The sequence below is a fragment of the Herpailurus yagouaroundi genome, unplaced genomic scaffold (assembly GCF_014898765.1).
Source record: "Herpailurus yagouaroundi ecotype Mexico unplaced genomic scaffold, PumYag 334, whole genome shotgun sequence".
Lineage (NCBI taxonomy): Eukaryota > Metazoa > Chordata > Mammalia > Carnivora > Felidae > Herpailurus > Herpailurus yagouaroundi.
In genome coordinates this window covers 431-12,604 of record NW_024412551.1, presented here as the reverse complement: position 1 = coordinate 12,604, position 12,174 = coordinate 431, and the positions used below count along the sequence as shown (strand labels likewise).

The following is a 12,174-nucleotide window of genomic DNA, read 5'->3' as shown; positions in this document are numbered from 1 at the left end:
CCCAAGCATTTTATTCCTAGGATGTATACCTGGGAGGAACCGGTGGGTGTCTCCACAAAGCACAATTTGTACATGATTATTCGTCCTTACTCTATGTGTGATAACCAAAACTAGAGCTGTCCAACAGGAACACGGATAGTCCAATTGTGCTATAATCCCCAAGCAGAGTATTTCTCGGCAGCATCAGAACCAATGGCTGACACGCAGCTAATCAGGACGAAATCTCAAAACCAGACACCAAGTGAGAGAACACAGAACATAGGAGAACATACGACATCATTGCAGTTATATGAAGTGTAAGAACAAGGAAAAGTCGTCTAGGGTGAGAATTCAGAATGCGTTTGTGTTTGGAAATGGGTATTGACTGGCAAGGAGCAGAAGAGAACTTTGCGCCACGGAGGAAAGTGTTCTATATCTCGATCTGGGTGGTGACAGGATGCATACGTACGTTAAATTCATTGAGCTGTGTGCTTGCGGTTTGTGCATTTTGCTCTAGGTCAATTCGACCCCAATAAAGAACTGTTAGAATTGAAAAAGAGAGAGATGACCGAGCCGAAAAGAGAATGACAAATGACAGGAAATAGGTTACAAATATTGAACATGCACATCACAATAAGAATGTCTTGAGGAGAAACCCAAAGCGATTCAACAGAACAAACACTAAAAAGTATAATTTCATGAAAAACAGGATAGTGAGAATGACAAGTTCAAATAAGATTAGAATGGCATGTTGCTGCCTTAGGAAAGGCACTCTAGAGCAATAAACACTGAGACGTATTCCAGCAAAAGTACTGTCAGTCGCTTTGATATGGGGTACAAGGTTGGCTTTCGGGTCATCCAAGATTCCTTTGGCTCTTTGGGGTCTTTTCTGGTTCCATACAAAGTTGAGGATTGCTTGTTGTAGCTCTGTGGAAAAGGTTGGTGGTATTTTGATAGGGATTGCAGTCAGTGTGTGGATTGCTTTGGTTAGCATCAACATTTTAACGATATCTGTTCTTCTAATCCATGGGCACGGGAAGTTTTTCCATTTCCTTCTGCCCTCTTCAGTGTCTTTCGTAAGGGTTCTCTAGTTTTCAGAGTGCAGATCTTTTACGTCTTTGGTTGGGTTCATTCCTAAGTATCTTACGGTTTTAGGTGCAATTGTACATGGTTTCAGCTCCTCGATTTCTCTTTCTGCTGCTTCATTATTGATGTGTGGGAACGCAAGAGATTTCTGTATGTTGATTTTGTGTCCTGGGACTTTACTGAATTCGTGTATCCGTTCTAGCAGTGACGTGGATGGAGCGAGAGTGTGTTATGCTAAGTGAAGTCAGTCAGCCAGAGAAGGACACATATCATATGATGTCACTCATCTGTGGAATTTAAGACACTCAATAGATGAACAATGGGGGGTTGGTAAAGAGAGAGGCAAACCATGAAACAGACTCTTAAGTATAGAGAGCAAACTGAGGGTTTGTTAACCTCCGTTCTGTTAAATATGAGGGTAGGCCAAATGAACGTAATCAAATCATCAAGTTTATAGATGTTTCCAAATAGGTGGTCATTACATGTATTCAAGGACATACGTATAAATTGACATTTTCACAGTTCGAAAGAGATCTTGTGAGAGACGCATGAAATCCGTAAGTGACAAGCATGAAATATGGTTGTTTAGTGACATTATAAAAACAACAAAAAAAGCACCTCACACGTAGAGAAGGAGTCGAGGATATAGGGATATCCAACATCAGTTTAATGGAAAGCCAACATGGTGCCCCAAGAGGGGATAAGGCAGCCTCATAACACAGGAAAACAGCCAGAAGAACAGTGAGAGTTGGGACAAAACCTTTTTCTCAAGTAAATATTTATTCACTTAGTATTATGCTCTGCCTCATGTCTTACACTTTTTAATGGATAGAGGACAAACTAGAGAGACCCCGAGAAGAACATCATGACAGTCTAAGACTTTGGAATCTTTCAGTCACTGGAAAAGCCTGAAGGTCTGTTTGACCTTAAAGAGAAGTGGGGTGGCTTCATGACAGCCCTTTAGTAAAACCCGGGAAACTATTTCTGCCTTGATGTTTTTATGCACACACAAGAATGAACAGTGAGAACGATGCTGAGATGTGTTTGGAAAGAGATGGGGTCTGTGGCACCTGGGTGGCTCATCGGGTTGAGTGTCTGATTCTTGATTTTGGCTCGGGTCATGATCTCACGGTTCATGAGATCAAGCCTCCTGTACGGTACTGTGCAGATAGCACAGAGTCTGCTTGGGATTCTCTCTCTCTCCCTCTCCCTCCACCCCGTCCCGCTCACGTGCTCGTGCTTTCTCTCAAAATAAATAAATAAACTTAAAACAGAGACAGACAGAGAGAGAGATGGGATCTGTGGTATTAGCACAAGGGTAGACAACTACTGAGAGTGGCCGCTGAGGGGTGGTCCCATCAGTGGTGACCTTCAGGGGAGACTAGGCCGCCTTGGGTATCCGCGTAGCCTTAGCACCTGGAAGGCAGTGGCTCCCAAGGTTCCATGACACCCCCCGCGTTCCGATTCTGTTATTGCAACTGCAGACCGTCACCTGGCGTGCCGGGTGCTCGGTCTGTCATTCCGGTTGGAGTCTGAGCTACAGGCAGTGCCTTGGGCTCTCGACTCTGGCATCTCGAACCTTCTTTTTGTAGCTGCTGACTCTCCAGTGCTGTGGGGTGTTGTTCAAGCTGTTCCCAATAGTAAGTAAAGAATTCCTGTATCCTCGCCCCTCAGTCCTGATTGAACCTACTTGATTTCACTTGTTTTTAACCCGTCATGTGTTTGATTTCTTCTCCCCAGTCCCCAGCTCTACCTCTTCTGCCACATGTCACCATGGCAGCACCTTTTGACCCGGTGTCTGATCCAGGGACAGAAATGAGCCTCCTGGAACTCAACCAGGAGCTTCAATCCAAGCTGGAAGCAAGCCAGCAGGACTTCCGAGACCTCAGAGAGAAATTCCTTGTATCCGAAGCTACTGCCTACTCCCTGGCCAACCAGCTGCAGAAATACAGTAAGTCCTACAAGGTCAGGGTCACCAAAGTGATGACTGTCTGTATTCCTGGAGACAGGAATTGGCTTTGTGTGTGTGTGTGTGTGTGTGTGTGTGTGTGTGTGTGTGTGTGACATCCTGCATCACTGTTGGCCTTCGTGTCTCGGACTAATGAACTCCATCACGTCACACTTCTCTGAGGTTCCATTGGCAAAGCAGCGAGCTGGCTCGCTGGGGAAACTTGCTGATGGCGCACACGGGGCGCGGGTGGGGATCAGGGGACACGGCCAGCTTGCAAGGAGCTAGAAGATGGGTCTGCTTTCCCTGAAACTGCGGTATCCACGAGCGATGCCGTCCAGACAGTGACTCCCCTGATGAGAGGGAAGCCGTGCTTCCTGGGCACAGGCTCTGCTTCCTGAGTCCTCGGTAGCCATTGACACCCTGTGGCGAGGTAGAGGGCATTTCAAGGCCCATCAGACAATCTGTGCTCCCTCCTGTGTCTCTCCCTGAGCTGGGGAACCTTCAAGGATGCAGGATGGCCAGCAGGGCCAGGCCTGGGCCAGGAGTCAAGTGGCCCGGTGAGAATGAGGGTGAGCGGGGGAGACCACAGCCCCGGTGACCGCCCAAGCCAGTGTGTGGAGCTGGCCCTCCCCCACAGTCAGCCTGGAATGGGGAGGCCAGCTGCCTGTTCATTCAGAGGGGGCTGCCATGGCGGGAGGAATCCTGAGTTAGGGGCATGTGTGCAGCGGGGCGATTGGAAGGAATCCTGACGACTCTGAGCCCGAACTGTTGCCGTTTCCTTAACCAAGAGTTTTCCATACAACAAGGGGAGGTGGGATTACAAATGACTGATGGGGAGAAAAGTAATGTTGGAAGCGGCTCTTTAGCAAGGTGAAGAGATGATGAGCTTTGGGGAAAGGACAAGCAGAGTTTTCTTTGCATCTTTCCTGATAACCATGACACAAGTGCGGGAAACCACTTGTGAAGACGACGAAGGAAGACATCACCCAGGAGCTTGGGGTGGAGGGAACACAGTATGGCTCTGGGCCAGTCTTCCTGTGCTCCCCCCCCATGCTGCCCTGCCCCGATTTCCGTGCCTCACATTCCTCCTCTGTGATCCTGCTGCTGTCATAGTCCCTGCTGCTTTGAGTGGAGGGGACGGGCAGTGAGAGAGGGACACAGCATCCGAGAAGTGGGCTCTGCGCTGAGAGCAGTGAGCCTGCTGCGGGGCTTGCACTCACGAACCACGAAGTCATGACCCGAGCCCAAGTCGAAGCTTGCCTGACTGAGCCACTCAGGCGCCCCACCCCGTCTGCTGCTTCTGATACCACAAGCTTTGTTAGTGTTTGGCCGTATCGCTTTCAGGTGCTTCTGGTTTTACGCATCATAGTGCACACAAGAGTATGCGGGTGAACTTTTTGCCTTTGAGATATGTGCTCATTATCCAACTCAAGGGAACCATGAGTCAGTCCTGTGGTCCTAAGGGCCTCACTTCATGGCCCTGTTTAGTGTCCTACCTGAGAGGCTGCAAGCTCGGGTGAGTGGCCATGATCAGGGTGAGTGTCAGGGGATGTGGATTCTGATTCTGCCAAATACCAGTCATTCACCTTGTCTAGTTCCTGTCCACGCCTTGGAGCTGCTCTTCCCTCAGCTCTAAAACAGGGAGGTATCAAATACCGTGTAGCTGGGGGGGCTGAGGAATGAGAGGCGCAGAGCCCGATGCTGGGGTTACGTTGTCCTGGGGTACACCCCGCCCCCTCCCTGGAGGCAGCGAGCACAGCGGCCCGTGTAGCTTGTCCACTGAGGCCGGTGTCTGTGTTCTCAGAGTGTGAAGAGTTGAAAGACATCATCGAATCCGTGCTGGGGGAGACGCTGCAGTGTAAGCAGGGGAAGTTGGCAGAGACCTTGACCGAGAAGCTCAGGTAAGGAGGGCTCCGTGGCTGCTGGGAGGCCGTAGGCATCTCTGACTCCTGTCAGCGACAGGTCTGGGCCAGGAGAAGGGCAGAAACTTGCCTGGCACACAGGTGCACACACACATCTGTCAAACAGTGAAGACAGCAGTATCTGGTGTATTGCGGGCTCCAATTATTCGGGGCCTCGCTCAATGTTTGTATTTTTTTTTTTTTAATTTATTTAAATCCAAACGAGTTCGCATATAGTGTATAAATGGTTTCCGGAGGAGATTTTAGGGTATCACCTCTTACAAGTGACACCCGGTGCTCATCCCGAAAACTGCCCCCCTAATGCCCATCTCCCATTTAGCCCATCTCCCACCCAAAACCCCTCCAGCAAGTCTCAGGTTATTCTTTGCATGTAAACGTCTCTAATGGTTTGCTTCTGTCTCTGTTTTTATCTTAATTTTCCTTCCTTTCCCCTGGTGCATCTGGTTTGTGTCTTAAATTCCACATATGAGTGAAATCATGTGATCTTTGTCTTTCTCTGATTGACTTATTCGGCTTAGCATAATACACTCTAGTTCCATCCACAGTGTTGCAAAGGGCAGATCCATTCTTTTTCATCACCAAGTAACGTTCCGTTGTATCAATTCATGTACCATGTCTTCTCAATCCATTCATCCGTCGATGGACATCTGGGCTCTTTCCATCCTTTGGCTATTGTTGATAACAGTACTATAACATTGGGGCGCAGGTGCCCCTTCGCATCAGCATTTTTGAATCCTTTGGATAACTACCTAGTAGTGCCATTGCCGGGTTGTAGGGTAGCTCTTCTCTTAATTGTTTGAGGAACCTCCGCACTGTTTTCCAGAGTGGCTGCACCAGTTTGCATTTCTACCAGCAAAAGTGCCAAAGTGGTCCCCTTTCTCTGCATCCTCACCATCTGTTATTCGTTTTAGCCATTCTGACAGATAGGAGTGGTATCTCATTGTGGTTTTACTTTCCTTTTCCCTGATGATGAATGACGTTGAGCAAGTTTTCATGTGTCTGTTACCATCTGGATGTCTTCTTTGGAGAAGTGTCTGTTTCTGTCTCTTGCCCATTTCTTCACGGAATCATTTGCTTTTTGGGTGTTGAGTTTTGAGTTTGATCAAGGTTGTTTCGTAGATTTTGAATACTAGCTCTTTATCCGATATGTTGTTTGTAAATATTTTCTCCCATTGCTTCGATTGCCTTTGAGCTTGTTGTTTGTTGAAGCTTTTTATCTTGATGAGATCCCAGTGGTTCACGTTTGCCTCAGGAGACATGTGTAGTAAGAGGTTGCTGCGGCCGAGGTCAAAGAGGTTGCCACCTGTCTTCTCCTCCAGGATTTTGATGGTGTCCTGTCCTACATTTAAGTCTTTCATCCATTTTGAGTTTCTTTTTGTGTACGGTGCAAGAACGTTCTCCAGGTTCATTCTTCCACACGTCTCTGTCCAGTTTTGCCAACCCCATTTGCCGAAGAGACCGTCTTTTTTCCATTGGATAATCTTTCATGTGTTGTCGAAGCTTATTTGGCCATACATTTGTGGGTCCATTTCTGAGTTCTGTCTTCTGTCCCCTTGTTCTATGTGTCTGTATTTGTGCTGATACCATAGTGTCTTGATGATTACAGCTTCATAATGTGGCTTGAAGTCCAGAAATGTTAGGATTACTTGTTCTAGCTCCGTGAAGAATGCTGGTGTTCTTTTGATAGGGATTGCATTGAGTCTGTAGATTGCTTTGGGTAGTATTGAGATTAAAAACATTTTTTTTTTTTTAGTATTTCTTTTATCTTGGGAGACAGAGAGACAGAGTACAAACAGGGGAGGGACAGAGAGAGAGAGAGAGCGATCCAGAATTTGAAGCAGGCTCCAGACTCTGAGCGGTCAGCACAGAGCCCGACGTGGGGCTCGAACCCATGAAGCGTGGGACCATGACCTGGGCTGAAGTCAGATGCTTAACCGACTGAGCCTCCCAGGCGCCCCAGTGATGACATTTTAACAATATTTGTTCCTCAGATCCAGGAGCATGTAATGTTTTTCCATTTTTGTGTGTGTATCTTCAATTTCTTTCATAAGTTTTCTATAGTTTACAGCTTTTTATAGTTACAGCAAATCTTTTACCTCTTTGGTAGGTTCATTCCCATGTATTTTGTTGTTTTCAGTACCCTAGTAAATGGAATCAGTTCCTTGATTTCTCTTTCTGCTGCTTCATTATCGGTATACAGAAATGCAAGCAATTTCTGTATGGTGACCATATTCCAGCGAATTTGCTGAATCCATGCAACAGTTCCAGCAGTTTTTTGGGGAGTCTTTCCGGTTTTCCATGTGGAGTATCATGTTGTCTACAAAGAGTGAAAGTTTGACTTTTTCCTTGCTGATTTGGATGCCTTTTATTTCTTTTGCTGTCTGGTTGCTGAGGCTAGGACTTCCAACACTATGTTCAACAACAGTGGTGAGAGTGGACCTTCTGTCGTGTTCCTGACCTTAGGGACCTCAGGTTTTCCCCACTGAGGTGATATTAGCTGTGGGTCTTTTGTAATCGGTATATATGATCTTGAGGTATGTTCCTTCTATCCCTACTTTCTTGAGGGTTTTCTCAAGAAAGGATCTGGATTTTGTCAAAACCTTTTTCTGCATCGATTGAGAGGATCATGTGGTTCTTATCCATTCTTTTATTCATGTGATGTATCAGGTTGGTTGATGCGCAGATATTAACACAAACTTGCAGCCTAGGAATAAATCCCCCCCCCCCCCGATTGTGGTGAATAATTCTTTGTTGTTTTTTTTTTTTTTTTTAATTTTTTCTTCATTTTTGAGAGGCAGAGGGAGACAGGCCCCAGGTGGGGGAGGGGAGAGAGAGAGGGAGACCCAGAATCTGAAGCAGGCTCCAGGCTCTGGACTGTCTGCACAGAGCCCAATGGGGGCCCAAACTCACGAACCTTGAGATCATGACCTGAGCCGAAGTCGGACGCTCAACCAACTGAGCCACCCAGGCACCCCGTGAATAATTCTTTTGATATATTGTTGGGTGTGGGTGGCTAGTATCTTGTAGAGAAATTTTGCATCCGTGTTCATCAGAGAGATTGGTCTGCAAGTCTCCTTTTTAGTGGGGTTTTGGATGCTTTTGGGGTCAAGTTAATGCTGGCCTTGTAGAATGAGTTTGGAAGTTTTCCCCCCATTTCTATTTCAAACAGCTTCAGAAGAATAGGTACGGACCCTTCTTTAATGTCGGGTGCAATTCCCCTGGGGAGCCATCTGGCCCTGGACTCTTGTTTGTTGGGAGTTTTTTTATTGCTGATTCAATTTCTCAACTTGTTATGTATCTGTTCAAATTTCCTGTTTCTTCCTATTCCAGTTTGGGGAGTTTATATGTTTCTAGGGATTTGTCCTTTTCTTCCAGATTGCCCCATTTGTTGGCAAATAATTGCTCATCATAATGTCTTCTTTTTTTGTGTGTATTTCTGCAGTGTTGGTTGTGGTCGCTTCACTTTCACTCCTGAGTTTATTTATTTGGGCCCTTTCCTTTTTCTTTTGATAAAGCTGGCTAGGGACTTACCGATAATGTTAATTCATTCAAAGAAGCAGCTCTTGGTTTCATTGATGTGTTCTGTTTTATTTTATTTCCATATCATTGACTTCTGATCTCATCTTTATTATTTCCCTTCTTCTGCTGGTTTTGGGCTTCATTTGCTGTTCTTTTTCCAGCTCCTCTAGGTGTAAAGTTAGGTTGTGTATTTGAGACTTTTCTTCCTCTTTTACGAAGGCCTGGATTGCTATATGCTTCCCTCTTATGATCGCCCTTGCTGCATCCCAGAGGTGTTGGACTGTCGTGTTTCATTTTCATTGGCTTCCATGTATCATTCACTCTGTGTCAAATAAATATCATTTATTGAGCTGAAAGTCACCAAATTCAAGCGAACAATTTGTGGCATTGGCCACATTCACAATGTTGTGGGATCACCACCTCATTTGCCTGTAACACAGTCACCTCCTGAGGGATGACAGCTTGTCGGTCATGTTTTCCTTCAGACAATGTTGTCCTCTTGACCCTGCCATTCTCCTGACCTGTGTAGTCCACACCAGCTGTCCTGTCCAGATTTCTGTGGCTGGCGCTGGGTCCATGCACAGCATGATGCACACCGTGTAGGTTCACAGGAAATGGCTGTGCCGCAGCGAGGGGCTGAAGGGACATGTCTCTGACGGGTGTTGAGGAAGACACCTGGCTTTGTTTACAGAAGAAGGAGCTGCAAAGGAGGTCAAGGTGACTCCCCGACACAGAGGAGCCGTATTTTACCTTCTTCTTTCTGTGTCACGGGCAGGGCCTCACACACGTGCCAGAAAGTGGCCTTGAGGGCTCCTTGCGGAAATTCTCCCAGAAACGTCCATGAAAGCTCTTAGAGAATCTATTCAACTCTGTGTTTTAAAATTTTGTCTATGTCCCACCTTAGGCAATATCATATCCTGATTAAAGCTCAGGCTGAAGAGCTGACCCAGTTGTGGCAGAAGTTACGGGAAGGGAGAGAAGTTTCTGAGCCACTCGATCAGCACCTCAGGGACCTCCTCACTCACGATGACCCCGAGTGTTCCCAAGGCCAGGGCTTCCAGGAACAAGTGGCCGAGGGACGCAGGCTGGCAGAACGCCTTGCCCGCCGGCTTAGCCCCGGTAAGGCGGCCACAGGCCCTGAGTGCACTGAGCTGCTCCGAGGTCCTGGGCTCCCCAGACATCTCTCGCCTCCCCTCACATTGTTGGCAGCCGCTGTCTTGGTTTCCATGTGACACATGGGGCCACCAGAGGACCCGGACTAGCAGGTGGAAAAGGAGAGGAGAAGTGCACAGGGTGGAGGTCACGGTGCTCCACCCATCTGTGTCCTCCCCGAGGGAACTGCCTTTAGGGCAGGAGGCAGCCTCCACCAGTGTCAGAGCCCAGAAGGGAGGACGAGGAAGGAGGCAGCTTGTTCGAGTGCAGGGAGCCCTGAGCTAAGCGGGCAGTTCCAGGCTCCCGCCCAGGAGCTGTCTTTATGAACTGTGGGCGAGAGAGTGATCTTCGCTTTCTCCATAACTGTCTCCTCATCTGTCTATCAAGTAACCTGTCATAGCTGTGGTGATCACATGCGGAAAGTTCACGACTGCACTTCAGGAAAAATAAAGTCCCTGACTGTGTGGAGTTGAATGAGGTATTGGACGTAGTAGGCCTTGGAGGTGGAACGTCGTTCAGACTGAAACACTTTTCATACAGACGGCCCGTCCATAACACTGATGTCCACTTGGGGACCCATGAGTCCACATGTGGAGGGACTTGGGACCGGGTGATTTTGCTGTCCTCGGGGCAAGGAGGAGACTCTACGTGAGCACTGGGAGCACACAGGGCCTGCGCCTGTGGCATGACTGTGGCGCCTGCAAGACACTGTTTGCAGAAGTCGGATCGAAACTGGACAGGCATCCACGGATCTGGGCAAGAGATAGTTTAAACTTTTGCCCAGTCTCAGTCATGGTGAGCCTCCGAATCAGAGACACTCCCTGCTGGATCTGAAATCCATACCGCAACAGTTCTCAAGGGCAGTGCCCTGGAGCTTCAGAACAAGAGTTAGTCATGCATAGATAATTATGTCGCTAGGGCATATAAGCCACTGTGTTTATAGTGGTGATGTGGGAGCTCGCTCACGGGAGATTTCTGAATTTCTTTGCAGAAGATGAGGAGGAGGAGGAGGAGGACGAGGATGAACCAGCAGAAGAATCCCTCACCGCCAGGTAACAAGGAATACTGGCGACCCGGTAATGTGCGGGTGAAAAAGGATAGGGACTCAGAAAGAACAGTAGGTGAGGTCACAAGAGTCCAGGTGGCAGATGCAGGGATCAGCAGAGCTGCAGATGGTAGTGATTGAATTCCCTCAGCGGCAAATGGCCCTGTTCCCTCGGTTGTCTGCTGTCGTGGGGCTGCTTGTCTGGGGGAGCCCCAGATGAACTCAGCAGCCTTAGGATTCCCCGTACGCACAAAATACCCGTTCTCGCCTGTAAATGAACACCAGGAGGAGACGCATCTCTACACAGTTCTCAAAGGTCCCTGGTAGGAAGGTAACCAGCAAAGGAACCGATAGACAGACAGCTGGCAAAATTAACACGGAATTACCTAACCAAAACCAAAAAGTTGGGGTGTCATGTGACACTATGAATAGAAAAGTGCCTGGAGGGCACAAGTTTCTGCAGGGCACAGTGACTCAAGAGCTGTAACCGCTTGATCAGTCTATGTTAAATTCAACATGACTCAGGCACGTGGCGGTTGCCCCTGGCATGGACTCCCATTTGTCCTTCGTCTCGTGACTGTACCATACTGGGATGGTCGAGTCTCATTCCTCATTGCTCGTTATGTGGCCAGTGGACTGCGTGTCTATCTGTTGTTGCTTCTCTCCCACCCTTCCTGGCCACACTCTGCCTCTTGTAGGATAACCTTTTCTCCCTCAAGGCTATGGTCCCTTTCCTTTCTGCGACCACTCCCTTGCCTCCCATCAACACCAGCTAGGTAGCAAGCCATGGTGTCTGATCCTCCAGGTTTTCTCTTCTGTCGTTCTTGCCCCACCTGGCACAGCATGGAGCTTCCGGAAGCTGAAAAGAAGGACGTCCTCTAGGACACGCTGAATGAATGTGTTTTGACTCCTTCCATTGGCCAAGAAGGGCGTGGCTGCTACCAGCCTTACAGGGATGGCACGTTCCCATCGGATAAACAGGAATTCGGCTCTGCTCTGGATGTAGCCTGTGAATGCTCCCATTCCAAAGGGGATGAAACTCCACCCGGTTCCCCAGGTAGGGTCCATAATCTTTGTTTGCACACACCCTGTGTAGACTAAGAGATTTAACCCGCAGAGTGGACCATGTACTCAGACAGTTTCCATCAAGGCTCTAGGATTGAGTTTGAAATAAGACATTCCATGATTCAGTGAGCTTTGTTCGATTCCTGTCTAAGCCATGGCACTTTTATGTCTGAGCCGCTGCCCATCGCTGCTCTCAAGGTGGTCCTGCCAGACTCCTATACCTCTCTACCCCAGGCACAGGAGGTCGCTATCAGACCTCCAAATTTTGGATTAATCTCTTATCTCTCTTGCCAGGCTCTGATTTCCGTCCTTGAACCATGTTTCTGAATACCTATGGCCACCCAAGGCTGTTGGAAGCCTTTTCTATATCATGGGAAATGTCATGATCCAGGTTCACTGTCTCTACCTGGTCTGTCTCTTCCTTTTCTTCTTGTCTCAAGTCAGCTGAGAACCAG

General features: G+C 48.0%; 1 protein-coding gene across 4 annotated transcripts; it reads left to right on the top strand.

Moving 5' to 3' along the window:
• Nucleotides 1-2,340: 2,340 nt before the first annotated feature.
• LOC121021871 (putative neuroblastoma breakpoint family member 5) lies at nt 2,341-11,774 on the top strand. 4 transcript variants are annotated; one of them, XM_040462549.1, is made up of 5 exons: nt 2,712-3,016; nt 4,821-4,917; nt 9,362-9,576; nt 10,601-10,661; nt 11,497-11,774. In XM_040462549.1, exons 1-5 carry the CDS (start codon nt 2,782-2,784, stop codon nt 11,534-11,536), a joined length of 648 nt encoding a protein of 215 aa, XP_040318483.1. In that variant the 5' UTR covers nt 2,712-2,781; the 3' UTR covers nt 11,537-11,774. The 4 variants fall into 4 exon arrangements, 3 of the variants coding, with proteins under 3 accessions (XP_040318484.1, XP_040318483.1, XP_040318482.1); XM_040462550.1 differs by lacking the exon at nt 11,497-11,774 and adding an exon at nt 2,341-2,705 and having other exon boundaries at nt 2,806-3,016; nt 9,362-10,759; XR_005786725.1 differs by having other exon boundaries at nt 9,362-10,661; nt 11,497-11,544.
• Nucleotides 11,775-12,174: the final 400 nt, after the last annotated feature.

Excerpts from the sequence above, each read along its gene's own strand:
- LOC121021871 (XM_040462548.1), top strand. The coding sequence starts at position 2,782 with ATGTGTTTGATTTCTTCTCCCCAGTCCCCAGCTCTACCTCTTCTGCCA. Across the intron at positions 3,017-4,820 it reads CAACCAGCTGCAGAAATACA|AGTGTGAAGAGTTGAAAGAC; the intron begins GTAAGTCCTACA and ends CTGTGTTCTCAG. Across the intron at positions 4,918-9,361 it reads ACCTTGACCGAGAAGCTCAG|GCAATATCATATCCTGATTA; the intron begins GTAAGGAGGGCT and ends GTCCCACCTTAG.